This window comes from Otolemur garnettii, unplaced genomic scaffold (assembly GCF_000181295.1).
Source record: "Otolemur garnettii isolate 467f Iridium unplaced genomic scaffold, OtoGar3 scaffold00111, whole genome shotgun sequence".
Lineage (NCBI taxonomy): Eukaryota > Metazoa > Chordata > Mammalia > Primates > Galagidae > Otolemur > Otolemur garnettii.
Genome location: NW_003852506.1, coordinates 1,482,072 through 1,510,034, shown reverse-complemented (window position 1 = coordinate 1,510,034; position 27,963 = coordinate 1,482,072). Strand labels below are relative to the sequence as shown.

The 27,963-nt window shown below is 46.1% G+C and overlaps 2 protein-coding genes across 3 annotated transcripts; one reads left to right on the top strand and one right to left on the bottom strand.

Annotated features, from left to right (window-relative positions):
- The first annotated feature begins 2,942 nt into the window (after positions 1-2,942).
- SMIM11A (small integral membrane protein 11A) lies at positions 2,943-15,221 on the top strand. Of its 2 annotated transcripts, XR_002775074.1 has the most exons (5): positions 2,943-3,038; positions 7,560-7,677; positions 12,980-13,156; positions 14,498-14,712; positions 15,050-15,221. XR_002775074.1 is itself a non-coding variant. In XM_003797050.3 (4 exons), exons 2-3 carry the CDS (start codon positions 7,666-7,668, stop codon positions 13,142-13,144), a joined length of 177 nt encoding a protein of 58 aa, XP_003797098.1. In that variant the 5' UTR covers positions 2,943-3,038; positions 7,560-7,665; the 3' UTR covers positions 13,145-13,156; positions 15,050-15,221. The 2 variants fall into 2 exon arrangements, 1 of the variants encoding a protein (XP_003797098.1); XM_003797050.3 differs by lacking the exon at positions 14,498-14,712.
- A 6,725-nt stretch (positions 15,222-21,946) lies between these two features.
- On the bottom strand, positions 21,947-23,015 carry CUNH21orf140 (chromosome unknown C21orf140 homolog). The gene has a single exon (XM_003797049.3). The coding sequence runs from the start codon at positions 22,913-22,915 to the stop codon at positions 22,160-22,162; it is 756 nt and encodes a 251-aa protein (XP_003797097.1). The 5' UTR covers positions 22,916-23,015; the 3' UTR covers positions 21,947-22,159.
- Positions 23,016-27,963: the final 4,948 nt, after the last annotated feature.

Below are 27,963 nucleotides of genomic sequence, written 5' to 3'. Positions count from 1 at the left end.
TCAGAAAACGAGCTCTTCTTTGAAGCATACTTGTGGGCCTCCCAGACCAACTACAAGCTTTTCTGTGTAAAACTAGAGTGAGATACATACAAAATATCCGTTTCCTAATGACAGATTTGCAGTTTTGCTAACAGAACTATTCCCTACAGTGTTTGAGAAAGCCATTCATATTCCAAGAGCAGGTGTGGTGACAGTGGCCTGCTCCCTCAGATCTGGAAATGCTGTCCCACGCAGAAACATACATCCTGGAGAGGTCAGAGCAGCAATCAGGCTATAACTCCCAGGCCTCTGCTCTTCGAGGTTCCCACCAGATGACAAAGACTTCCTCTTTAGACACATGAGCCAGGCTCCTCTGAGTCCTCTTCTTGACTGAAGCCTGAACTTGGTCTATAAAATCTGCAGACTATTGGCACAAATGATTTCGTCCACCGATGCACACTAAGAGACTTGAACAAACACTGGCATAGTTTCTACCAGCCAAAGGCCGTATCCTGAGGGTGACCCCAGACCCCCTTAAAGTGCCTACCTGAGAAAAATGAATGCTGTGTGGAGAGTTTACTATTTGTTCTAGCCAGGTAGCAGGTAGATAGGCCCACCCCAAACCTCTTGTTGGACCAATTACTTTAGAAAGTTTAAAATTATAAATCCTTTCTCTCCACCTTTGAGATGTAAATCTTCTACCACACAGACTTGTCTCAGAAGTTAGTTTCTCCTCCAGATTTGTGCCAGTTCACAAACCCAGGTCACATTGACCAGCCATTTCCACTCATCATACATTTCCACTTCCCTGATCCTGCCCCAGCCCTGCCCCTGCATTCTGTCACCTCTGCACAAATGGGAGTTGAACTCAGTTCATGCTAGACCCTCTTCCCTATTGCAATACTTTCCCTACTGCTTTAACTAGTGTCTGGTTTGTTTACCTTTGACACAGGAAAACAATCCAGGGAAAGAACCTAGGGTTTCCTATTAAGTACATTTAATTATTATCACCGAAAGCGTAGGTGGTAACATAGAGGTTTATCAGGCAACTTTACTTTCGGGAAAAGCCAGATCTCTATGAGCATGTTTAGGTGTACAGTGGTTGAAGCTGTGTGGGGCATTTTGCCATGTGAGGATCACCTCCCACCAATTTAGGATTTCTACTTTCAACTCAGCACCTAAAAGTGCCAGTTCAAATGACTTTTTCTTTACCCTGATACGGGGTTTCCTCCATTCAGGGCTGGACAACACCCCGATTTTCCAGGCCCATGCAAATAGACTTTTTCTCTCCAAACTGTACTCTCTGAATAAACGTAAGACAGGAGAAAAGCAGTTTTTGCAGTATTTCATGTAAGCTAGGCCATTTTGGACTGGACCTCCTGCTACTTCCCCATGGGCAGGGGCAGCTGGAAGAACTGCATCCATTTGTTAATACTCTTGTGCAGTCCCTCTGGTGCCTTTCCTTCCTTTTCTATTCCTTTCTATGTAATAAATTCTGTCTTATCACTGATCTCTGTGGTCTGTGGGTTCATTCTTCAAATCTTCACATCTTCAAGACCAAGGACCTACTGCAGAAAGAAATTCCCACAACACTACCATTTGCTTTTAGAGTTCCTTCTGCCTGGTCTACTGGCTCCACTCGACTTGGGTACCAAGTGGAACCTCAGTAGGTTGACTACCCAAGGGACAGTAATAAACTGGTCAACATGTGGAGATGGTCAACATAAGGACCTAGGCCTACTGTGCTGACATGCACAGGTGGTACATGTCCAGTCTATGAAAATTAAGTCAACTTAAGGAGGCAGTCAATATAGGTAGGTGGTCAAGTATGGAGGTTCTACTTAAAAAGGAGAACATGGTAGCGGCTGATCTGATAAACTCTAGATGCAAATTCTAGGGTCAAGTCCCACCTCAGACACTTGTCTTTGAAACACTGGAAAAAATTACTTCAATCTCTAGCTCCCACTTCTTTATGTGTGAAATAGTTATACAGGTGACCCTGAACAACATGGGTTTCTTATAAGCAAAGTTTAACTGCAGTGCCCCAATTCCTAAGTTGTTCAAGGCTCAACTGTAATTATTCCAAGTCCTTTATTATTAGGTTATGAAACTTTGAGCCTCAAAGTGCTTAGAACAGAGCAATTTTTGTTGCTTTCTCTGGGAAAACTTCCCTTGTCAACCAACACAGTTTGCTCGCAGCTCTGCACCCCTCGCATCTAGTACTTCTCATCACGGAGTTAAACTTAGACCGCCTGGTTTTAAAACTCGACTGTTACTGCAATTTTAGAATTTTCTAGCGCCAGCCCCTAAATATCCCCTGGCCTCAATTTCCTCATGCCTGGAAAGGTGAGTAGATCACTCGGCGAGAACTGTTAAGAACATTCTGTCCTGCTATCTTTGTATTGGGGGTGGGGGTGGAGGTAGGGTGGGGGGGTCCAGTTTGTGCCTTCTTATGGCGTGAGGACCGAGTGGGCTCAAGCTCTGCAATCGTTCACGAAACATTTGTTGAATGAAGGCACATGGGGACATAGTGTTGGGGATCTCCACCATTATCCTTGAGGAAGGGGCTTGCAAATTGTCAGAGAAAACGAACGCTAAATTTGGACACTTCTTATGAGAACCTACAGGTCAGCAGAAGGCAGCAGAGGGGGGCGGGGGCGGGGCCGGAAATGAGGGAAGGCAGAGGGCGGAAAGACGCAGAGACCACCAGCCCTCTAGTTGCCGTCAGCCTCCAGCTCAGAACGAGACCGTATCACCGTCCCGGACAAGAAGTCCGGCACTCTTCCCATGGTTCTCCCTCCGCTGCTCCGCCGACCCACTGGGGTCTCCAGGGACCCACTGCGCCTGGACGTGCACCCGCGCACCCCAGGAGGCTGCCTTCGCTGGCTGCGCCTGCGCACACACTGCGCGCTACAGAAGCTGCTACCGCGACGGCTACCCGGGCCCACTGCGCCGGCGCGCGGAGCGCTGCATTTTGGGACATGTAGTTTTCCCCCGCAGCATTGTGGGAGTCGCGGATTGTTTGCTGGAGCGGCTCTGGCGGGCAGACGCCGGGAGCTGTAAGTGTGCGACGTCGGGGTCGGTGGGAGTATGTCCCGAAGTTGAGAGCTGTTTGGGATGCTAAAGTCTGATGGCTGGGCCTGTGCTCGCGTTTTCTCTGGAACAAACGCCTGCAGGACTCCGCCGCGCGGCGCCGGGTCCCCAGGTGGGGCCAGGGAGGGTGACAGCCGCCGCGGAACGCCCCGGCCTTAATGTTCTGGACACACTGTTCAGTAGAAGGGGTCTGGGTGCGGCAGGGGTCGCTCCCGAGTGTTGCGCGGGGCGTAGGGGACGAGGACTCCGAATTGCAACTCCACGGGTTGCCGAGGATGGGCCTAGGCCCCCAGAGCGGTTAGGCGACTTGCCCGGGTTGCACAGAGCTCAGGCATCATCGTGGCTCTTCCAGGGCAGGGACTGCCGACAGAGAGCGCGGACACTCCGCCACCCCTCCTAGCGTATCCCTGAAGTGATGGAGATGTGTAGTCTGAGCAGTCGAGATCCGGTGGGGCTGGTTTTCTAGGAGGTCAAGGCCCCTCCCCCGCCCCCGTACAGAGCGGGGAGGGCCAAGTGATGCCCCGGGTTCACCTGGTAGCCTCCTCCCCGGACCTACCCTTACCTAAAATGATGGGGTGCAGGCTTGGAGTGAAAAAGGTAGATACTGTGAATAAGAGAAAGTTCAGGCAAGGTCACGGCCTGATTAATGGTTGGAAGGAGTTAGGCACCAAGAGAGAGACTGACCCTTGAGTTTGTTAGGTGTGCCAAGAAGAAAACGTAAATTGCAGACATTATTGTCTATATTGCGTTAATTGTCCTAACCAGAATAAGCGAATATGGTTTTTATTTCTAGGAAAAACTTGGCAAATTAAAACTCAGGATATTTTTGCAGTTAGAGAAATAGAAGTATTTGGTTTGTTTTTTTGTTTAGTTTTATCCTAAGACTGGATAGGTCCAAGGGAAGTTTAAAATTTCCTGCACTTCATAGATTTTTAATGACTCTCAAAATTGGCTGCGTCCTGTTGGCTTTTGCAGTTCAGCTGTTAGATACCAGCTGCCTCTTGTTTCTAATATTGCATCAGGTGTACACATTGCAGCAGAGCAAAGCAGTGATATTTTTAGCTTTCTTAGTTCTCATTTGCAGGAGGCAGCAGGGTGCTATGAAAATGGCTGGCTTGGGGTATGTAATTTAAGTAGGGGGGAATGAGCAGGGCTGGTCAGGGGGGTTTGCCCTCTTGTCCTCCATTCCTCCAACTCCTGTTGCTTACTGACTTTACATAGGTTTCTTTCCTAAAGAGCTTGAATCTCATCACTCTAGGTCTGAAGTTGAGGCAATCAACGGTAGTATATTTTTGCACTCAGGTTCTGTAGTATCAGAGGGGATAGATGAGTTGTGAATTCCAGAATTGCAGAATTATTTCTTGGATACTGATTTTAAAAATGAGAACATTTTTACAGAGTTAATTGCCCTCACTCACATGCCTTGCCATTGGTGCCACCAAGAACAGAGTCCTAGTCTCCAGTTCTGGTCCTCAGGTTAGCCTATGCCCTGCTGTTTTGGAATGACCACATTTTCTGCTGGGTGCTACTTGTCTGTGTCCTTCAGCTTGGGGTGTCGGTTAGTGCAAGGAGAAAGATTTGTCGTAATAATGTTTAATATTTATTTAGTGCTTTCTGTGTGCTGAGCATGGTGCTTACTGTTTACAGTTCATTCTGAAGGAGAAGTTACAGCTGAGGGAGTTGAGGCTTCAAGAGGCCAAGTGACTTGTCCAAAGTCACACGGCACATTGTCAATAAACATAGCACATTGCTGGAGGGCCAGACCACTGGATGTTCTTTTTCGTTTATTTCCTCCTTAAAGATTTTTGGACCTGTTTGTTATCTTGACCTTGGGAATCAATATCCTAATCAATTCACTGGGTATGTAATTTGCTCTCAGAAAATTGTGGTAAACAGCCAAAGTCACCTACAGTATTTGTGTCCACCTGAAAGCAGGAATTTTAAAAGTACAATGTATTAAACATTTTATTTTAATATACAACATAGCTAATCCCTAAGATTATCAGAGATACAGTGAAAAATTCTAGCAACAGGTTACAAAGTGTTAGGGATATATTTCTTCATGCTTAGAATCTGCTGCTACTTAAAGACAAATGGGCCACTTGTAAAGGCAGGTAATGAGTACTATCAACCCAGGCAGATGACTGAGACAAAAATCTCAGTGGGGGTTCATTAAGCCAACGTTTTGAGGCCACATCTGTGAAAAACACAAACATCAGAGAAACTGTGGCTGTGTTTCTGAAGAGGAAGTTGGAACCTTCAGCACTTTTTTTTTTTTTTTTGAGACAGAGTCTCACTTTGTCTCCCTGGGTAAAGTGCTGTGGCGTCACAGCTCACAGCAACCTCAGCTCTTGGGCTCAGGCGATTCTCTTGCCTCAGCCTCCCGAGTAGCTGGGACTATAGCACCCAGCTATTTTTTTTGTTGCAGTTTGGCCGGGGCCAGGTTCAAACCCGCCACCCTCGGGATATGGGGCCAGTGCCCTACTCACTGAGCCACAGGTGCCACCCAGAACCTTTAGCATTTTAAAGGCACGTAGGAAGAAGGAAAAGGGCAGCAGGGAGGTGCGTAGGGGCAGTGATAAGGTGGGGCGGGGGACAGTGATGAGATAGTGGCTACCTTCTTGTGAGGACCAAGAAATCTACATTTTACATAAAATAAGGGGATGAAGGAAGCATCAGTTGTGGAGGTGTTCCTAGGTAGGTGCAAGAATGTCTGATTCTGTCTTATCTCCCGTTCTGTCACCTGTTTATCTTACAGGATGTCATTATTATTGTGGAATCCAATAGGCTTTAGTTTTAGGTGATAGACATAGGTACAGTTTGCATGTTCTTGCTTGTGGGAGCTTAGCAAGAAATTTCCTAACTGAATGCTCTGTGAGGCCAGCTCTTAGTGGTGCCTGAGAATGGGATTTTCTTTTTACTGCACCTTCAGTTACTGGGAGTACATATAAACAGATACACAGTTTAAATTCCTACTGTCAGCTTATCTGACTTTGAAAAAGTAATGGGGAACACTTGGCTATCTCATGCCAACCACTAGCTTGTTTTCAAGGTAGTATAACCTTGAATAGATTTATTATATTTACATGCTTTTGTAATCGAATGTTTTTTTGAAAACATCTTCTCTGAAGTTTATCTTATTCCCTTTCTAAGGGCCTGTGAAATTTCTGCCACTTTTCTTAGTTCTAATTATAAGTACATTTAAAGAAAAGCATTCCTGTGGTTTTTGAATGCAAAGCTCTCTGCCTGCGTCAGGATAATACTGAGGTTAAGGCCCTGGGACCAGACAGGATGGGTCTGAATCCCAGCCCCAGCTGTGAGACCCTGCATATGTTACCTAAACCTTGTTTTCACCTCTGTAATGTGAAGGTAATCGGCTACCTCACAGGGCAGTCTATGAGGACTAAATGAATTAGTTCATCTAAGCATTTTAGCATAGGTGAAGTGAAGCTATGATTACTATGCTCTCAATCGTGGAATTTCAGGGCCAGGCGCAGTGGCTCACACCTGTAATCCTAGCACTCTGGAGGCTGAGGTGGGAGGATCACTTGAGCTCAGCAGTTCTAGACCAGCGTGAGTAAGAGCAAGACCCTGTCTCTACTAAAAGCAAAAAAAAAAACTAGCCATGTGTTGTGGTGGGCACCTGTAGTCCCAGCTGCTTAAGAGGTTGAGGCAGGAGCATCACTTGAACCCAAAAGTCTGAGGTTGATGTGAGCTATGCTGGCACCATGGCACTCTAGTCTGGACAACAGAATGAGACTCTGTCAAAAAAACAAAATCTCGAATTTCAGAAAAAGTAGGAGCCCTAGACACCATCTTCAGCCTTTCTTCACTTACAGATGAGATGGAGATCTCAGAGGGAAGTCACTCACCACACTGTGTAGGTTTTTCCTGCAGAGCACAAGTCTCCTGGCTCTTGGAGTTTGTGTTGTAGAATTAGTGACATATGAGAGCAAACCTGTGCTCTGGGTGTGTTTCTGCCTTGTCACTTGCCTTACTCTAAGAACTCCTGAAGTGTCTCCCTGTGCTTAGAGGGAATTCTACATATGAATTGCTTTGCTAGGACAATTTTTTTGTCCTGTCACTTGTCCCCTTGTCTCCAGGTAATCTTTTATAAACCAAACGTAGCTTAATTAACACTCAAGAGAACCTGAGAAACAGATACTCATTCACAAAGTAGCCTTTGTTCAGAACAGGAGGTGGGTGGAGAGGCAGCCTTTGGATTTGAGCTCTTACTTCCACAGATGATTAAGTCCCCTCCGGAGTGGCACTGTGGTCTCTGCTGGGGGCTGAGGAGAGCTTTCTGGTGAACAAGAGCCAGGTCCGTCTTGGCCCTCACCCAGCCTGTCTGCTTCCCACCACGGTCTAGGTCTCCTTGTAGGACACAACCTGTCTCTGCAAAGCTCACTTTCTACACAGAGACATCTCCCTAAGGTGGTCTGCTCTAGAAAACCCAGACTTGACCTGTGTCTTTTCTTCCCACCCAGGTCAGACCTTCCACCTTCCTGAGCCTGAGCTTCTCTCTCTCCCTCCTCATGTGCTTGTCTGGAAGGGGACTGCACTGATCAGAAGTGAATTCACAGTTGGTTTGCCATGAACTGGAAGGTAAGAACAGTTTTAAATATTTGCGGCTTGGGTTTTTTCTTTCCTCCTAATTGTAAAAATTCAGAATTAAAGCTCTATAGAAGTAGATTAAAAGGAAAAAGTAGATGAGAGCAAAATACTATTTAATGTTTTAAGTTAAAATATACAAATGTACATTTATCCACCAGATATCTGGAAAAAGGCCAGACTTAAAGTTCTTTAAGTGTGGATCCACTAAGTTCAGATCTACTTGACTTTTCTTGGGAAAATCGTGCCTGTAAAGCTTTGCCTACATCTTAGTTTCTTTAAAATAGGTGCAATGGACTGAATGTTTGTGTCCCCTCCAAATTCATAAGTGGCAACTGTAGCGCCAGTGTGGTGTATTTGGAGGTGGAGCCTCTAGGAGGTGGGGAAGTGAGGAGGCCTCAGCTCTCATGAAGGGGATTAGACTGCTGACAGCTCTCTGGGCCTATTTCTGACACGTGAGGAGACAAGGGGAAGTCAGCAGTCTGTACCTGAGAAGAGGCTCTTCATTAGAACCCAGCCATGCTGTGTCCTGGTCTTGGACTATCAGCCTCCAGAACTGTGACAAATAAATGTCTCATGTTTGTAAGTCGCTCAATCTTTGGTGCTTTGTTATAGCAATCTGAAAGGATGAGGACAGTGGATTAAGATTATGAAGCAATCTGTGTACAAAATCTTTCCAGATTGTGATGCTCTTCCCTAATCTTTTACAGTTGTCCTGCCAACAGCATTATTATTTTCTAATTCAAACTTGAATCTTTCAAAGCATTCAATTCAGTTTTCATGGAAACAACTTTTTCTAGATGTAGCCATGTTCCCTAAGTGTCATGTTATATTAGTTATCTAATACAGCATCAAGGACAGCCTAAACGGGTTGGTGAGTAAACACCAATTCAGCTGGTGGGAGCAGTTCACAGGAAACCAGAGTCGCCTGCTGGCTATAAGCATTCAGTGGGCTGTGGCAACAGCATGTTTTACAGAGAGAAAGGAGATGCCACTTTTAATCCCTGAAGTCAATAAGGTGAGGTGGAGGTTAGAGCAGCCACTAAAATGTGATTATTTTAGCCACTTTGAAGAAGTGAAGAAGTAGAAGATCAAATAAAAATCTTATGTGATCTCACCACCCAGGGATGGCTACTATTAACAATTTTGGTATATTTTGTTACCAGTATTTTTTTCCCATACATACAAGTGTGGTGTGTGTATTTTTAAATGCAAGATCTTGTTGTATGTGTTCTTTTTAATTATTACAAACATTTCCTTCTTCAAAACCTCTAGCAGCTTTCTGCTTCAAGGAGAAACTGGAAAGGTCTGGAAGCAGAACCAGGGAGCTAGGGGCGTGGCTCTCTCTCTCCCCCTGCTCTGTGGAGCTTGGGTGACCCTGCAGAAGGGCTGAGGGACTCGTCTCCAGGAGGACGTGGTTGAAGTTAAGGAAGCCAAGTGAGCCTGCTGTGAAGGAGTGAAGAAACAGAAAGTGGGGATAAGATTGAGAGAGGCCCATTTACCACTCACTGCAGGGGCTAAGTCAGTGGGGGTAAGAGGCAGTGCCTGCTACTGAAGGCTGTGTCAACAAGGTTCAGAGCATTCTGTTTAGTGCTCCAAGGTGCTGGTTCTCCTACTCATGTGTATCACGGTCACTTTGAGGGCTGGTTAAGAGTTCCTGATTGGGTAGGTCTGGGGTGGGGTGTGGGCATTTGCGTTTCTCATAAATTCCCAGGTGGTGCTGATGCACGCTGGTCCAGGGTGCTGCAGGTGGAGGAGTCGAGTGCCATCAACCCACTTGACCACCCAACCCAATCCTGCTTGTGACATTTGGGAACAAAATTGGCCCAAACCTTCCCAGCAGAAGGGAAGCACAGGCAGATAGCACCATGACTTCTAGGGAACAGCCTTGTGTTTAAACACGGGCCCCTTCTGAGTAGTTTCAGAAAGGAATGGGTCCTGCCTATGCCTGAGTACAGAGAGGTGTGGCAGCTAAGGGCATCCTGTGGCCATTTCCTTCTGGCTCAGTGGGCCATGGCTGGCAGTGACATTCAGCACTACCTGTGCATTAGCCAGTTACTATTTAAGGAGTTAATTTTTCCTATTTCACAGATACTGGAGTTTTATTTTTCAAAATCAGTGTAGAACTAGTCTACCTCAACATTCATTTTCCTCCTTCAGGGTCTGCATGTTTCAAGAGATGTAAGGGATTTTCCTAGAAGGAAATCAGGGAGGGATTTAACACAACTAAAGCTTAGTGCCCTGGAGGGGGATAGGAAGGGCCCCCCCCCAACCCTTCTCTTTAGTCCTTTTTGTCGAGGGTCAGGGGTCCTGGTTCCCTGAACCCACTTGGGCTGCTTCAGTTACTAGGGGAAGTAGAAAGTTCAACCGAGGCACAGCAGGAATGGAAAGTGGGAAAACTGGAGCAGCCAGAGCAAAAGTAACTTCACACAGGCTTTAGTATAACAAAGAGAGATTTTATTTAAGAACAAAGAAAGCTTCCAGCACTTCCAAAGAGTTGGAAGTGGTTCCCACTCATGAGTGAGAAGACACACACACACACACACACACACACACACACACACGGGCAGTGTAGAGGTATAAATAGCCTCTTTCTCTTCATTTGAAAGTGTTCATAATTCTTTCATTGCTCTCTCTGCGTCTCCAGGTACCTTTGTCTTTTTCTGTTGGTCACTGATGACCTGGGTCACCTCAAACATCCTTTTTCCTTTTTTTTTTTTTGCAGTTTTTGGCCAGGGCTGGGTTTGAACCTGCCACCTCTGGCATATGGGGCCTTTGAGCCACAGGCGTTGCCCCCTTTTCCCTTTTTTGGTGAGAATTGCTGAGTGCTGATCACATAATAGTTCTTGGGGCCATCCAGACTCCCTTACCAAGCAGGCCAGGTCGGGAGTCCCTTCCATCCCTGTTGAAGCCCCTTTCTTTGTCCCTTCTCACTTTTTGTGTCTTTGACCTTTCCTGCCCTCGCTCGGCCTCCTCTTCAGTCCCAGACTTCTCTCCTGCTACTGCTGTTGAAAAGAAAGTAAATACCACAGCTACTAGCCTGCGCCCACTGGCCTGTGTGCTTCCATTTCAGTGGGGCAACTGCTGGTTGACGGTACCTCCCCTGTCAACCCCAGGGAATTGGGACTGTGGTGTGGCACCATTGTAGTAGGATCATATTGACACATCAGAAGAGATTTAGAGACTCGAAAGAGAGTCTCTTTGCCGAGTGAGTTAGTGCTTCAGTTAGCCTAGAAAATCCTAATAAACATGAAAAGAGGTTTACATAGCAATGATAGACATTCTTTACACAGCTGCTTTATATAGATGGAGGCAAATCTTCTCCTTTCTAAAATGTGAGCCTTTAAGAAAGCGAAGGAATTCAAGGGACGTTGGGGGGATGTGCAGTTAGCGGCAGTACTGAGGGTTAGAAGAGCCTGGAAGCCAAATCAGGATTCTAAGTTGCTTATATTTACTGGGGTAAAAATTTTTTAAGTGTTACTTTCATGACAGTTTTAGTCTTTTATACTTTTGCCAGAAGGCTCTTTCTGAAATGAGTATTTTATTTATTCTTTTCTGTTAAAATGATTTCATGGTTGAAAACTATTATCTAGTTATGGAATGTTCTTGTGTTTTTACTATTTCTATTAAAATGACTTTAATATTTGCATTTCCCCTCCCCCCATGATATCCATTATATTCTTACTGGATCACATTACAACCTTTTGCAAATATCCATCCATAACCAATTAAATGATTTGAAAGGTAGTGAGTTCAGTTGCCCCTGGTATATTCAGTAGCCAAGCCATCCCTTATTTGCGTAATTGTAAAATTGCTGAGGAGCACACCGTACGTCTTCCAGGACACTGTGATGGTGAAGGTCAGCTGGTCACACCACTCTCCCTCACTTTGCGTGTTCTCAGCTCCACAGTCAGGACCGTCCTTCATGGAGAGAGCATGAAAAGCGTAGGGCACTTAGCACCCTGGAAGTCCCTGGCGTGCAGCTGCCAATGCTATGTCTTCTAAATGTGAAGTCCACATCTAGGTCTAAGTCGTGAAAAATTTGAAAAAATTATGGGAACGTGTATGTACATGTTAATAAGTGGTGATTTCATTAATTCCACCTCATTGGCAGTCAGGAATCAGGGACAGAGGCCCTCCTCACCAGGTGTGAGGGCTTCCGGGTCACTGTGTCCTGGTGCCTGGTCCAGGGTAGACTGTCCTGTTCTCGCTCCAGCCTCCTTGGGAGCGTTGAGCAGGCTACACAGGACACAGGCTGACCTCTCGCCCCTGGGGCTCTGCTCACCCTGCTCAGGAGACAAGGAGGCAGACTAGACTAGGTCATCTCGGAAGCTCTTTCCAGCCTGGAGTTCTGTAAGCATGTTGTTCTCACTAGTTTCAGGTCACTTTTAATTAAACTAACTGCTAAAGGGAGGTTCGTAGGTACTCTCTGTAGTAGAACATCATTTTATTGGTATTGCATATAATAAATGATATTTGGCAATTTAACCTAGTGGCTTCATTGGAATAAATCTTAGTCCTCTAATCATTACTCAACAGAAGCATACCTTTATTTGGAAAGGAATTTTTATTCACACAAAAAGCTCATAATTATATCATTCAGATCACATTAACCATGCGTGTGAAACTATTTCATATGGTATTTACTTTGAGATACCATTTTGATATATGGCATTTCATAATAAAAAACCGACTAGTGCAAAGAGTGGGTGATTCAGATCCAGTTACTCCCCAGACTTAATTTTAGCCAATGGGTTTGTGGCAGCAGTTAGTCGGTAGTGAAATTTTAATGTTTTATGTTCTGTTGTATTTTTTTTTTTTTTTAATGTCAGTGCTAAGGAGTTGCTGGAAACGAGGGAATCAGAGGGTGCTAGAGCTGAGGGCCCAGAAGGAAGGTCTGGCCAGCCTGACTTGCAGGTGGAGAGCCAAGAGCTTGAAAAGGCTTGGAGACTGTCCCAGGTCACACAGTCCAGCAGTGGCAGGGACCTGGGAGGTCAGCAAATTGCATGGATTAGTGTGTGACCAGAGTCACCGCACCGGTAGCTGACTCATGATCCTCTCAGTAGAGTGTAGCCTGCTGGCTACGTGGGGACAGGGCCCTTGTCTGCTTGGTCTTGAGCGTGAGCGTGAGCGAGCTACACTGGACACAGGTTGACCTCTTGGTCTCTACCATAGCCCCGCACCCCGTCTCGTACCTGTTGCAGAATAGGTGCTCAGGGAATATTTGTAGAGTGAGGGAATGTAAACATCCCACATCAGCCATGGAACATTTAGAATGGTTTCTTTCTTCCTGAAGGTTCTTGAACACGTGCCCCTGCTGCTGTATATCTTGGCAGCGAAAACATTAATTCTCTGTCTGGCATTTGCTGGAGTGAAAATGTGCCAAAGGAGAAAGTTGGAAGCAAAACAGCAAAAGCTGGAGGCTGAAAAGAAGCAGCAGTCAGAGAAGAAAGAGAACTGACGGAGAATCCAGGTACCTGACCTTGAGCTGGGAACCAGCAGCCAATGGCTTAGGGCTGCTATGCAGTAGGTGTGATAGGACTAGAATTCCAGGTCCCTTGGGTCTGGTGGGCTTCCTGAGCACACATGGCCTGCCTGTCCACTGAGGTGCAGATCCTGATCCTGGACCCTGCCCTTTATGGAGCCCAGGTGCATGGGGTATGAATTGACCCTTCTCTAAGACTGCAGTGGTTTCTGTAGGTATTGGGACTCCTCAGAATTTAATGACAGCCATTCTCCCCAGAGAAGCAGACATACCCCAAACACCTGCAGTTGTGTGTATACTTGTAGGTGGAAGTGGAGAAGGAAGAGATGGGGAGTCACAGGTCATTGGAAACCTCAAGATTAAGAAACCCTATTGTCTTCAAGATAAAGCCTGACTCCTTGGTGTGGCAGATAAGCCCATGTTTCATTTGCCACCTCTCCCGCCCACTCCTTGTGCTCCCAGAGGCCATGTCTTGGCCGCCATAGACCTTCATGCCCCTCAGCCTTGCTGGTTAGTCCCAGACTAGAGGGCCTTCCCGACAACCTCCTCACCAGGCGTGAGGGCTTCCTTGTCACTGTGTCCTGGTGCCTGTCACAGTGCACCCAAAAGGGCTCAGATGCACTTGTGGTGGTAAACACATCAGCGCAGTCTTGTTAAGCCTGGGGTACAGATTAGCACATGACAGCAGTCTCCTGGATTCTAGTGTGTTGATACAATCTCTTCATTCATCAGGTTGACTTCTGGGCTTCTCTGAAATAGGATTCAAATATGGTGGTAGGGGCTTCTAGGTCAGTGGTTCCCAAACCTGAGGATCAGAATTGCAGGGGTGCTTATGAAAATGCAGATTACCAGGCTCCTGCTTCAGAAATTCCATTCTGTCTATAGTTGTGTCTGGGCATGTATTTTGAAAACCCATTAGGTGATGCTTACGTAGTCCTCTCAGTAACCGGTCACCATGGGAACCACTGGGCTAGGTGACCTCCTCAAGCCCTGCCCACTCAGATTCTGTGTGCATGCAAACAGGATCCCCTTCCAGTGCTGTCAGACTGGTGAGGGTGCAGGCTCACTGGTGGTAACAGTAGCACCTTTGCTGAGTGATTGTTCTATGCCAGGCTGGCTATTTCGTTCACAGCTGGGTTATCAGTCCTGACTGCTGTGTGAGGCATATCCAGGTTGAAAAACAGTGACTCACAGTGTTCCTGGTGAAGAGCAGGAAACAGAACCCAGATCAAAGCCGTTTACCCAGCATACCCAGCCCAGGCCTCACTGCCCTCCTGAACATAGGCAGGTGAGCTTCACTCTGACACTCACCGTTTCCTGCATCCACAGCCCTTGGCTGCTTCTCAGTGAGCTGTAAGCTTTTGCCAGACAGAAGTTACTGCTACGGAACTTGCTGGAAACTCAGGAGCAGGTGCTCGGACAGGGGAAGAGAAATGTGAAAGGGCGAGGGAGGCAGTTCACACTGAGATGCTGCTGGTTGCATTTATGTTCCTGACAGTCTTCATTTTATATGTTAAACTGAGAAGAGGAAGAAACCATGAGAGGTGAGATCACGAGGGCGGCTTCTGCCCTCAGACATGGCCAGAGGCCCGTGGATTGAGCAGGGCTGATGGCTTCCACGCCGAGCTTCGCACTGACAGGGGAGTTGGTGCCCCCCAGGCTGGCTGCCTCTCACAGGCTGGAGCTTGCTTTAAACAACATGGGATTTCAGGTGAAAGGGAAATAGCAGTGCTGAAAGTACATAATTAATAGATAAACTGGAATAGTTTCTGTTCGACAAGTCTGAATGGCTGAACGTGAGTGTTAATTTGAGCAAGTAGAACATTAGCTATAATTTTGTCAGCGTTTCCTTCCCGCTTAGCACTTGCTTTTCCTTTCTAGATTTGCAGTGTAGATGTCAGCTCGCATGGACTCTGGCCGAGAAGAATCACTGAGTGATGTGTCGGAGGAGAAACTCCCAACGTGTACCCTTACCTTAAAACAATGTGAATTTTTGTATGCTTTTAAAAGAACTAGTATTTTATTTACTAAAATAAAATATCTTTGTAAAAAGGGTGTCTCTAGTCTTTGGAATAAGTCAAGGAGAGTGTGTATCTCACGCTGTCTCACCTCCGCACGCACCTGTGTTGTGAGAGGAGGGAGTTCTGTAAACTTACACCTCTGCCAGTGTTTCCAGCTGGGGGTCCCAGGAGGACAAGAGAAGTAGCATCTGCTATGGGCCCCTTGCCCTCCCTCTCCTCCAGGGCCATCACTCTGTGCGCGCGCGCGCGCGTGTGTGTATGGTCATTGCTGCTGTGTGCTCATCGTCCAGGAGAGCTGGCCCCTGTGCTGACCAGGAGGGCTCTCACCGGGAGGAACTGCAGGGTGGGAGCCATCTGCCCTGATGGGCTTAGTCCTGTTATGAAAGAATAAGAGAGCCCCCAGTGGGTTTTGTCCTTTCCAGTTTGCTTTTTGGGACTTGCAGAGAAAGGTGAAGGGCAGAACAGTCAGTCACAGGAGACTTCAGGAATCAAGAGCAGTGGCGATGGTAAGATTGTTCACTGCTCAGCACCCAACACATCAGCATCTCCAGGAAAAGGTTCATGTTCTCTCACCCAACACATCAAGATCTCCAGGAAAAAGTTCATGTTCTCTCACTTCCCTCAAGATGCCAGGGTGGCAGGGAAGGAGGGAGCAGTAGCCAGAGCTATGTATACAGTAGAGTGTCTCAGTGCCAGTGGCTGCGTGGAAAATTCGCAGGAGTGTCTATTAACGGGGGGTAGGGATGTCTGCCCTACCTGCTGTTCCCAGCTTGGTGGAAGTTTGCATTTTCAACCTGCGAAGTGGAGAATTACAGTCACAATTTAGGAAGCAGGAAAGAATTCACACAGGATGTAAGTTCTAAGTACAGAACAGACTTGGCCCTACAAGCTGCAGACCTCACAGTGGTCAGAGGGGGACTTTAACATAAGCCTGCGTTTACCCCAGTTCCCTATAGGAGGCTGCTCCAGACTGCCTGGGAACCCCAGCAAAGGGGCCACTGGATTCCGGATCCACTGCACCAGAACCAGCTGGAGAGAGACGAGGAATTTGTGATGTGAACATCCCGAGGCTGCCTTTTCCCTCTGTGGCCTGGGGTCCTGTTGGAGCAGGAAAGGGTGATGAGAGCAGGGGCGTGATGCCTTTGGGTTTCTGCATCCTGCAATCTGGTCTCCATGTTCCTGGTTTGTCAGGTCCCCTTTGCAGCTGACCAGGTCCCCCACTCCCACCCACTGGCCCTGCTCCAGGGACCTGGCCTCTGCTTGTGGCCCACCCTGCAGGACTGGGGCTTTGCCTGCTCCCACCGTGTCTGACGCAGACCCTCTGTGAGCACCATTTCCTCCCTCCTGCACACCCAGCCCCATAAATCCAAGGCGGCAGGTCTGGGCTTTCTGTGGAGAAGCAAGTATGCTTGCCCAGTAGATATTCGAGTATAAGCGCAGGTTTGGGGATTTGTGCAGTCTATGGCCATCTTGTAAAACACGGAAGATGACAAGGATTGGAATGAAACACTGAGGATGCTGTGAGTTTTCTGTAAGGAGCGTTTGGGTTTTGCTTTATTTTTGGTTGCCTTTCCTATATGCTCCCGCACCACTAGGGGGAGGTGATTAGCTGCTGATTGGAGTTACTGACAGCAGTCCATCCCACAGGTACACAAAGTGATAGATTTGTTGTTTGATTTTAAATAATTGGTCAGATGCATGTGTCATGTAGGTAGGAAGACAGATTGTGAAAACCACTGCCACAGCCTCCATCTGGTCCCAGCTATCCAGCAGCCTTCTGGACCGTGACTGAGGATAAACGTGAAGGAGGTTATCCTCTTTTCACAGATAAGGAAACTGAGGCAGGGAAGTTAATATCTGAGGCTAAGATCCCCCTGCTGGTTGGAGGCAGAGACAGGGTTCTCTTCATGGCTGTGCTGTCGGGTCCGAGTCAAGTAAGGAAAAGCGAGAACTTCTGTACTTCAAAGTCGGAGTGATGAAATGGTCAGGCCAGCAGCATCGGTGACACAATGGGGACAGAGGCCAGGCTGTGGTGAACTGGGGAACTGATAGGATGGGAGAAAGAAACAGCTCTAAGTTTGCATGAGCTTAAGAGTGTGTGTGTGTGTGTAGTGTGTGTAGTGTCTGCAAAGTCAGGAAACAAACTTAGGCCCACATAGTAGTTTAGTAGCAAGTAACTGGACAGTTTTGAATTATTTTTCCCGTGTTTCCAGATGTTTTGGACTTACTGTGCTTTTCTCAGATTCAGTTAGCCCCATGGCTTTAAACTTGGAGCTGCATCACCTGAAAACATAGCAGGCTGATTTTTTGAAAATATTAAGAAGATATTGTTTAGAAAGAAGTTAGCCTATGTTTCCGAACTTTGCAGCATCCTGAACACCTCAAAAGTGAGGAGAGACATTGGCAGCCTTCGAGGAAGGTAGGATTGAAGGAATGAGTTTTTTGGAAGGAGGGAGCTTGAGCCTGCTGACCAAGTGCAGGAGACCCCAGGGGAAGGCTGGGTGCAGGAGGAAAGAGGGGGACCCCTGTGTAGGGCCAGATACTGAAGGGCCTGGGGAGCATGGAGGGAGGGGGCCACAGAGCTGGGGTGCCTCTATCTGCAGGAGGTATGGGCAGACTCACTGGGGGTTGGCTGGACCCATTAGGGGCCAGTCTGCCCTGCCTTCTCCCTTCAGGCCATGTGGCCTCCACAGAGGCCCCCGTTGCTGGGTACATGAGGGCATCAGTCAGGCCAAGCTGTCAGGGGTTGAAGTAGCAACAAGCCAAGAAGGAGTGCAACCTTTAACCACTTGCTGGGATACTATAAGCAAGAGACCAAGGTGACACGACCCCCCTCTCTCCTTCTCCACATTCCCCAGTGGCACAGGTATGGGGCACCATGCAGACCTGAGTCATCACATTGAGGGGACATGGAACAAGAGGCTCCAGGAGTTGTATGGACCCTGGGGCGAGGTGTAGGGAGCCTGGAGGGGACCTGGTCTTGAGTTGGAGTAGGGGAAGTGTCTTCAAGGTGAAGAACAACTTGGTTGGAGATCCAGGAAGGAAGGTGACAGGTTAGGGACACGGTTGTATGTGGGAGGACAGCCAGCCAGAGGAGCTGAGACCTTGACCGCAGTTTCCTCCAGAGGCTGTGTGCCCTGCTGTGCTGTATCAGGTGTTGGGAGGGAGTGTCCCCATGAGGCCTGCCAGGCTCAGCCTTGTGACTGCCCATGGTCAGGACTAAAAATTCACACCTAGAATCTTACCAGGAGGCGGATTCTTCAGTGGGAAAAGTGATGCTTCCACACCCCAAACGCAGAGGCTTTTCTCTGCTAATACCCTCTGCTGCTCCCACCTGCCCTCAGAAGCCCAGAGGCCCTCTCAGGCAGCTTCGTTTTTTGGTGGTGGCTTTTCCCATCCTGTCCCATCCACTCAGAAGGAGAATAGCACCACCAGCATCACGGACTCTCTTCCAGAGGACTTGTCTACAGGTGTGTGGCCCAACCTTGAGTGGCTGTGTACTGTCACCCACTGTTTATAAATATGGCTGTTCCCAAAGAGATTCTGGACTATCCTCACCAGCCTCCCTGCCCCATCTCACCAGAAGAAACTTATTAATTCCCTAACCTATTGCAGATGGTCTTAAAAGAAATGCCAGAGAACAAAGTTTCCTTAGATCAAAGTACCTTAAGATATAACTACTCTTATTCTATCCTGATGATAAAAAGAAGCAAAAATTTTCCTCCCAGTATAAAAGGGAAATGAGGGCAGTGACACTAAGTCTAATTGTGGACACATTTGCTTTGACCCCACCATGGCCTCTAATGACAGGAGCTTCTGTCTGTTGAGCACTCAGTAGTTGCCAGATGTGTTGCAGGGGCTTGGCATGAGTTACGCCATTTTAGAGGCCTTAACCTATTTTACTAATAGTTAATTGAGCCTGGGGGAAGTAAAGCAACTTATCTGAAGTCTCATAGATTAATAAGCTAGAAACTTGAGATTACAACTAGGTCCATCAGATTCCCGAGGCCCAGTGCACTTTCTGTTACTTTCTGCTGGAAATTTCCATGCTTAGTATAAAGCCGTATTTCTTAATTAGGAATACAATCTTATGTAACTTAATTGCACACTAAAGGTAGTGCTTTTGATCTCTCTGGTTATACTGATGTTCTCTTCCCTCTGCTTGCTTTTCTAATGACTAAACAAGGGCTCCAAGGAATAAAACTCTAAGCCTGTTTTGTTAAATTGTTTTGGTCTTCAAACAAAAATAGCTCCGATCAGTTCATCTTGTTTATCTGATAACCTAAAAATATTCCTTTTTTTTTTTCTCACTGTGGAATTACGTGTCTTTAAAAGATATCCTGCCCCTTCTTCCATTTGGTATTGGAATACATTTATGCTGTGGTGTCCAGCTGGAGATGGACATTTTGCCAGTTGACATCTGGTCTGGTGTCAGAAGCGAGCCTTACAGAGTATAAATTATGAGAGTGGAAAAGGAAGCTGGGCCTCAGTGACCAAGGTAGGCATGGTGGTGAGGAGCACAGGATGTCGAACCTCATGGCCTTAGTGACTCTCCAGTGTCTCAGTTTCCTCACCTGTAAAATGGGATTAAACAAGCTGCCCATTAGTGGAGAGGCAGCCTGAATAACAGCACCTCCAGATTGAATTTCTCTGTGCCTCAGTTTCCCACATTTATAAAGTATAGATAACAGTAGCTCCTACATCACATGTGTAGCTGTTAGTGCTTATTACTCCAGAACTCTGGAGAGGGGTAGAGTAAATGTGATGCTGAAGCAAAAGGCACTCATATTCCCAAACTCAGGCCACCTGTACTTGGGCCTGCACAGTGATAGCACATAGAAGTGACGCAGGAAGTCTGAGCACTATTACTTGCTCTCAAGGAACTTAAATCCTAAAATATATATGAAATAGAGAAAAAGTCACACAAATAATACCACATAAAAGTCATTTCACCGTGTTAATTGCCAGTGAGAAATGCTATATTTCAAAGGGCAAAATGAGACTGACAAAGAGGCTGAATAACAGTTTCCAAAAATATCCAGGTCTTAATCTCTGGAATCTGTGAATGTTACTTTATATGGAAAAAAAGTCTGTGTATGTGATCAAGTTAAGAGTTGATCACATTTTTGAGATGTGAAGATGATTTTGGATTATCCAGGTGGGCCATGAATACAATCACAATTGTCCTTCTAAGAGGGAAGCAAAGGGAGATTTGACACGGAAGAGGAGAAAACGATGTAGCCACAAGCCAAGGAAAGTTGGCAGAGGCCAAAGGACAGATTCTCCCTTACCCCCCATCCAAAGGAGTGCAACCTGGTCAACACCTTGACCTTGGCCCTTGGGATTGATTTCTGACTTCTGGTCTTCAGAACAGGGGTGAATAAACTCCTATTGTTTTAAGCCACCAAGTTTCTGATATCCTGTGACAACAGCCACAGGAAACTAATACAGCACCACGGAATGGGTTGTCAAGTAGGCTTGGCAACAACTGTAACTTTGGTTGGCTCTTTTGGGTGCCTACTAGGGTTCTTTTTCTAACAATGAGAAAAGCTGTAGGAGCTCCCCCCCCCCCCCAAAGAATTGAATATCTGTTGTTGTCTGACAAAGTCTTTCTGAATAATACAGGGAAGTTCAGCAAGGAAGGAAGATAAGCAAAGAAAATGATGCACTTGGCTATCAGGAACCTGGCCTCACTTAAAGTCTTCTGTTAGGAGTTGTGTAGAAATCTCCATAATTTGTTTTCAAATAGAGTTTGTTTTTAAGAGTTGTTTTTAGGTTCTTTGGCAAAGTTGAATGAAAGTACGGTGTTCCCATGTTCCCCCACCCCCACACCTGCAGTCTCTCTATCAACATTCCATGTAAGTCGTTTTTTTACACACCTCACAATGATTATGTCTTCTGTAAAACGGCCACCTGAGTATATACATATGCATACATATGCAGGAGTGAATTTCATGACATACTTAATAGGGTCCAACCTTTTCCTATAAAAGTGAAAAATGTAACCACAAACCCTTACAACCTATAATAGAAGCAGCCCCAAACTTGAACAGGGTGTTATTGTACCAGCTGCTGGTGGCTCAGCCACAGGGTTTAGAGATGAAGTTCCATGGCAAAATCTAATGACCTCCTGTTGGGATTCTTGGAGTTGGCTGGGAGTTTGGTTGGGTAAGGAGGTTCCGTAGACGCCCCCCAACACTGTACCTATTCCCCCACCAAGTCCCACTACAACCAACCACTGTCAAATCTTTCTAAATCCCTTACCCCAACCACCAGCTCACTATGGAGGGTCTGGCTGAGGTCTCACCTCCTCTCAAGCCTCTCACTCACTCTCCACCACATAGCTGTCAAGGAAGGAAAGAAAGAGTGTTGCACAGCCACTGTCTAAACAGTGTCTCCTGCTGACAGCAAGCTGGGATTATTTTGTTGGGTGAAACTTGTTGGTACACTACTTAATTTGCCCTTCTTAAACAATTATTTGTAGAGATGAGGCCTCACTATGATTGCATAGGCTGGCTTTAAACTCTTGTCCTCAAATAATCCTCCCACCTCAGCCTCCCTAAGTGCTAGGGTTACAGGTGTGAGCCACCATGCCTGGCCAGTGTTCATTTTGTATTCAGGTCTGAGAGACCTAAAGTTTGACCACACAACCTTTATCCCTGCTCACCCCTGCCCACCACCATTGTCTTTGGGGCTGGGTTTGCTCTAATTCTCCCATTAACAAAGCTCCCAAGGTGGCCTTAACACAAGGAGAGTTGAGACCCCTAATTTACCAAGAAGCTTTAATGAAACCTCCAGTAAACTCAAAGCACTTTGCCAGCATCCTTAGGAAGCCCTCAGTCCTTGCAGCATCACTGTGAGGTCACCGGGGAAGTACCTTTGGCACAGGGTACTGGACTCCAGCTCCACTGAGTTGGTGGTAAAGACCATGCACATAGCAGAGTCTCATTACTTGTTGGGGGAATTACCCTTAAGAAAATTTTCCAAGATAGTAGTTTTCCCATCTCCTTACTTTGTTAGTTATTGTTTTCCACTTGCTGGGGTTTATCCTTTCGATCCCTTTGCTAATTAAATCACTGAGAAGTATATACTGGTAAGAATAGACACTGTCAATGGACTGCAAACAAAACTCTTTTCTGTTATTGATGATAAACCATTTCAGAGAAGACCAGGCTGAGTCTAAAGGGTTCAGGTAATTATAAAAGGATGGCAGAGAGAGTAGTTCATGGCCATAGGACTTGGCCACTTCTGGGCAACACGTGATGCTTGTTAACTTAATGACTGTTGGGATATAGGGCTGGGCCTCAGCCTCTTTGTCTTCCTTTGGCCTCAGTTCCTCTCGCTGCTTTTTTTCTTTGACCACAATGGCACACTTCCCATAGGCCTTTCTCACCACATCACAGAACTCAAAGAAGAGGTTGTCTTCTTGTTTGTTACACAACTCATCTCTTAGGAACATCCGGTATTTCCAAGGCACCCATCCTTGACTACTACCAGCATGCACAACACACCAATTTGGATTTTGCATGAAATAGCCATCACTAAAATCATCCCCAGTTACAAGATTTTCTTGGATATTGGTTTCCCCAAAATATACAGTCTTAAATCCATCGTATTGCAGCATTCTTAGAGTCTTCAGATATTGAAGGCATTGCTTTTTCTTGATGCTATCAAATTGACTTCTGATAATGATGTTTCTTAAAAGAGAGTTTGCAAAGTGAGGCATGGTGACTTCTCAAGTGTTTTTAAAAGCTTGCATGTCTTCATCTGGGGAGGTCTGGTCAGTGAGGGATAACGACCTCATAAAGGGCTTTCTTACAGCTGTGCCAGTCCCATAGATACCCTTGGGATTTCATAGCATCATGGAATATGTAGTAAGAACAACTCCCTGCTGGCCCATATGATGTGGAATGACAAATTCCTATGGAAATGCTGCTTTGACACCACTTCTGCAGTAAGTCTAGATAAGGTTGTCAGTCTTTTAAAGGTAAGGAGTGTCTGGTCCCTCTTTATCTGGTTCATTAAGATGGAGAGAAACATTTAGATTCATATATCCATTCCCAAAATATTTACTGAGCACCCACTATGCTCTAGGCATTATGCCAGGCACCAGGGATACAGTCAGGACATGTCCAGGGAGGCTTGGACTTGGGTGATGCGTGTCTGTGTATGCATGGAATTTGTGCAAACCCAATCTGGCTTTTCCCAGATGGCAGAAAGAGGGTGTGGCAAAAAGCAAAAGAAAGTCAGCCTGGACACCTACCTTTCACTGGGGCTGCCAGTTTTTGAGTTAATTCAATGCTCCACCTAGAAATCACTTTTAACTTTACGTACACAGGCAAAGTGACAGTTTACTTGGCCCTCTAGCAGTTTCTTTGGTTTCTGCTGTATTTGCTTCTGCCCTTAATCAGAGCTGAAGGCATTTCAGCATGCGCATGTGGGATTCCCTTAGATGAAGACAGGGGTAAAATGACTCACCAGAGCCTTTGCTCTGGAAGAGGATTTTCCTACACACAAGAGTTTTCTTGGGGCTCAAGTTTAGACACCCCAAAGAATAAGACCACCCCATCACAGTAAGGTTACCGTAAAGCACGTGGTTTCCAAGCGGCCTCTCCCAGAGGCAGGCTCAGCAGGTTTGAGTAATTGGCTTGCGGTCATTTTCTCTTACGATTTTTCTTTTAGCAGTGGAAACCATTTTTTAGACCAAAATTTGATGTACTTGTCAAATATGTCTAACCGAACTGTGACTTCTCTGGTTGAACTGGTAATGGTGGTCTCAGTGTCCCCCTGTTCAGTCACCCCTACGCTGCCCCCTTCCCAAGGGAAGCTGTGGCCTGGGGCAGCAGTGTGAAACAGTGCAGAGTGCAGTGGGCCAGTTCTGGGACCACTATTCTCCCCCCTCTCATCCACATTCCATTTTAGATATGAGAAACCCGTTCAGGTGTATAGAAAAGTGTCTATAATATGTTATCTTCTGTACGTGTGTGTATAAATATGCATATATATGCAAGGTGCTTGGTTCAAATAGAAACCACGGAAGAATAAAGCAAATACCAATACAAATGTTTACCTACAAGGGAAGGAGAGAACGAGAGGAAAAAAGCAAGAATTCTAGACTTTTCTGAATTACCTTGTTTTATAGTTTTAATGGGAAATGTGTATATTTTGTATTTTTAAAAAGGTGAATCAAAAAGAAAAATAAAGCAAAACGATCTCTAAACAATGCAGATAAAATGGAAACCAACGAACCTAGCTACTTATGGGGTTGGTAAGAAACTCACATGGATAGCAGTTTATTTCAAATGCTCCTCAACACAATGGTTTTATTATGTATTCCCTCCTGGGAGATATGCTGAGGGTAAAACCCCCCACGTGAAACCTTCAGCTGTGTTCAGTAGTTTTATTGTTAGTAATGGTACTGCTATTATTATTTTTGAAACTCATGTCTGTTTTATGATAAATCACATTACTTATAAGTAATTACGTTAATGATGCTAGATATTCAGCTTAAAATAATATGAATAGGAAGGACTTGAATATATCACTATTAATTAATGATTTATTTTCCTCTTTTAAAAATATATATTGCCTACCTCTGCTGAAAAGACCAAGAAGCCAAAACCCCCAGTAGCAATGTGTCCAGTAACCCCAGACTGTGGTGTCTAAACATCACTTCCTACTGAAGGAACTGGGGATCCTTTGATCTGGGTCTGGGGAGGGAAATGTATGGATGAGTTTGAGACATCTCGTCCAGCCTAAAAGAAAGGAATCACCAAAGACTACCAGTTTCTGCCAAAAGAACTCAAGAGTTGATGAAGAGGGGCTCCTATTGGCTGAAGATGGAAGAATCTGAGCATCAAACAGTAATCAATAAATAAACAATGGCTTAATAAATTTAAGCAGAACAAAATCAAACAATAAACAGAATGCTCAAAAAGTCATCAGTCACCATTGGAGCTACCTTTCGAGAGCACCATCATATTTTTCTGTTGATTAATAAGTAGAAGAATCAAGCACTTGTCTTGCCTCTCCTGGTGTGGTTTTTATGTCAAAGTGGGAAATGCCAGGACAGAGAGTGCAAGCAGGTGTCAGGCCAGGGGGACAGGTGGTGACGTACAGGTGAACTGAGCACTGGGGTGTGAGCAGGGGCTCTGGTACTGGATGAGGCCAGGGTCACATCTCAGCTACACTCCTCACCAGCCTCAACTTCTGGTCTGCAAAATGGGGAGAATATCTATGTCTATATCATCTGCTGGCTCAGAGCACAATAAATGGCTACGATTATTGTTGAGAGGGACTGGCTGGGAAGACAGCCCTGAGGAGAGCCGGACGTGGACTCTGGAGGCACCAGGGAACATGATGGGAGGGAGGAGCAAACAAACCAACAGAAATTCAAGAGCAAGGACCAGAGTTCTAATGAAGTCAACGTCTTCCCATGGCAAGACATGTTTATCTCTTTTTCTCCATTTCATCAACACATTTTGAGCTCCTTCAGGTTCTGTAATTCTTGGAAAGATGGCAGAGTCCCTGCCCTCAAGGATCGTGTCACCTAGTGGGAGAGAAGAAAGGTCAACAAACGTCCCAACACAAGGAGCTGGGTCTGGGCTGAGAAATGGGCCCCCCAGGGAGGAGACCCTGCCCAGAGCAGGCTGGAAAGGCTTCCCAGAAGAGAAGCTGCCTTGCCAAATCCACTTTTCGCATAGGAGCCCTACTACATCAGCTTAGCAAGTACCCTGATTGCTCTATACATCTGATCAGGCTCTTCATCCTCCGACCTCCAGCCCCCGGGCGACTTCTGGTCACCCGGCCTCTATTCTGCAAATGTCCTGTCAGATCAGTTTAGTCAGAATACTTCTGCTCAGTGTTTCCTCTTAGTAATTTCCATCACTGCCCCCACCCCGCTCCTTGGCCATAAATTCCCACTTGCCCCTGCTATGTTTGAACTTGAACCCAATCTCTCTCCCCACAGCAAGGCCCTGTTGCAGTGGGGGAGAGAGACTATACCTACTGCCCTAGTCTCCTCCTTGAATGAAGTCATCCTTGTGCTTTAACAAGCGTCATTGAATAATTTTTGTTTCATTCTTCTCCAAGCTCTGGTGAACATGCCGCAGATGGCGGTTCCCAAGGGGACTGCAACCAGCAAATACAAAGGTTTCTTGAAGGGGATGAGTGGGCTGAACAGAGATGCAAAGAAGTGACTGCAAGTCGGAGCAAGGCAGGAGGGACCAGAGGGCGCTGAGAGTGAGGTCATAGGCACGCTCTGTGTTTATTTTGGTCTTCATGCTTCCTGCTTGCTAAGTGTTCTGTTCATTAAACCTCTACATGCACCGGGGGTGAGTGGACTTTCTGGTGTTTCAGGTGTATCCAGTGCTCAAAAATAATTCATTGAGAGGCCATTAGCCTGACTCAGCTCCAGCACCTTGGGTTCCTGTGTCAACAAAGTAAACCTCAATTCGATGTAAACAGGCAGGCAGAACTTAAACTTAACCAATCAGAAACTTCCAAACTAACCTCTAACCAGAGATTTCCACTTTAACACATCAAATTATGTTTTCTTGGTCTTGCTCCTGAGAACAATGGATGGAAGTTTCCCCTTGTGTCCCTTGGGTGGAGGGCTCAAGTGCTTATGGTCTGGTGCTGCCCCATTCATGAATCTTTCAATGCTCTGTGGTCTCTTGCTGCCCCGTTTAAGTCTTTGAGTGCTCAAGCTCCCTGACATTTTGATGTACCTAAGTTTATCTTTTAACACCAGGAGGGCTTCAAAAGGGATGGGTAGCAAGAAAGGAAGAGTCTGATAATCTGTGAGAATTGGTATCTTTAAGATAACTTATTCCTTGCCGTTTAAATTATAAACACAATGCATGGGTGTTGTAAATAATTTCCAGCCAGGCAGAATCATGTTTCTGTTCCATTCCATCCTTATTCTCCACTCACTGGAGGGAACCACTGTTAGAATTTGTTCTGTGTTTATCCACTTTTCTGCCTGCATATACAAGTCTACATAAATGTTTGATTTTTAAAAATCCTACTCTATGTTTCATTCTGGAACTTGCTTTTGTAAGCCTCAGAATAAATCACAAATGTATTGCCATGTCATTAGTACTGAGAAGGCTCGTTCTTTCTGATGGTTATGTTGTACTGCATTGCACAGACCTGGCACATACTATTTGACAAATCCCCTATTTTGTGGCTATCTAAGCTGTGTCCAGGTCTTTGCTATTTTAAGCACTGCTACTTGAGTATCTCCTTATAGGGTCAGGAGTGTGTGGTCAGATGTGCACACACGTAGAAGGCAAGAGAATGGAGGAGTCAAAGCCACGTGGTTTAATTCCTGCCCTCTACAAAGACCAGGCTGATGGATGTTTCTCAGATCTTTACCCCATCATGAAGTTAGCAACTTTTTTTCTGCAGTTTTTGGCCGAGGCTGGGTTTGAAACCCCCACCTCTGGCATATGGGGCCAGGGCCTTACTCCTTTGAGCCACAGGCGCCACCCAAAGTTAGTAACTTTTTTAACTTTGACAGTTTGATAGCCAAAATGATCTTTCATTTTTTTAACTTCTTCAATTATGAGTGAAGTTGGCAATATATTATGAAAGCAGTGACAAGAGGAATTTGGTATAAAACACACACATTTAGATGCCCTTGAAGATGATCATGGAGCCGGCATGGGGGCCAAGAGTTTAGAGGAAACCAGCCAAAGGAGCATCATGGGATCCCAGGAGCATTAGATGGAGGTTCACTTGGACAGCAGCCTCAGGAAGGCTCTGAGAGGG

What these genes read in the sequence shown, in the direction of transcription:
- CUNH21orf140 (XM_003797049.3), bottom strand. Translation starts at nt 22,915, where the DNA reads ATGCCTCACTTTGCAAACTCTCTTTTAAGAAACATCATTATCAGAAGT.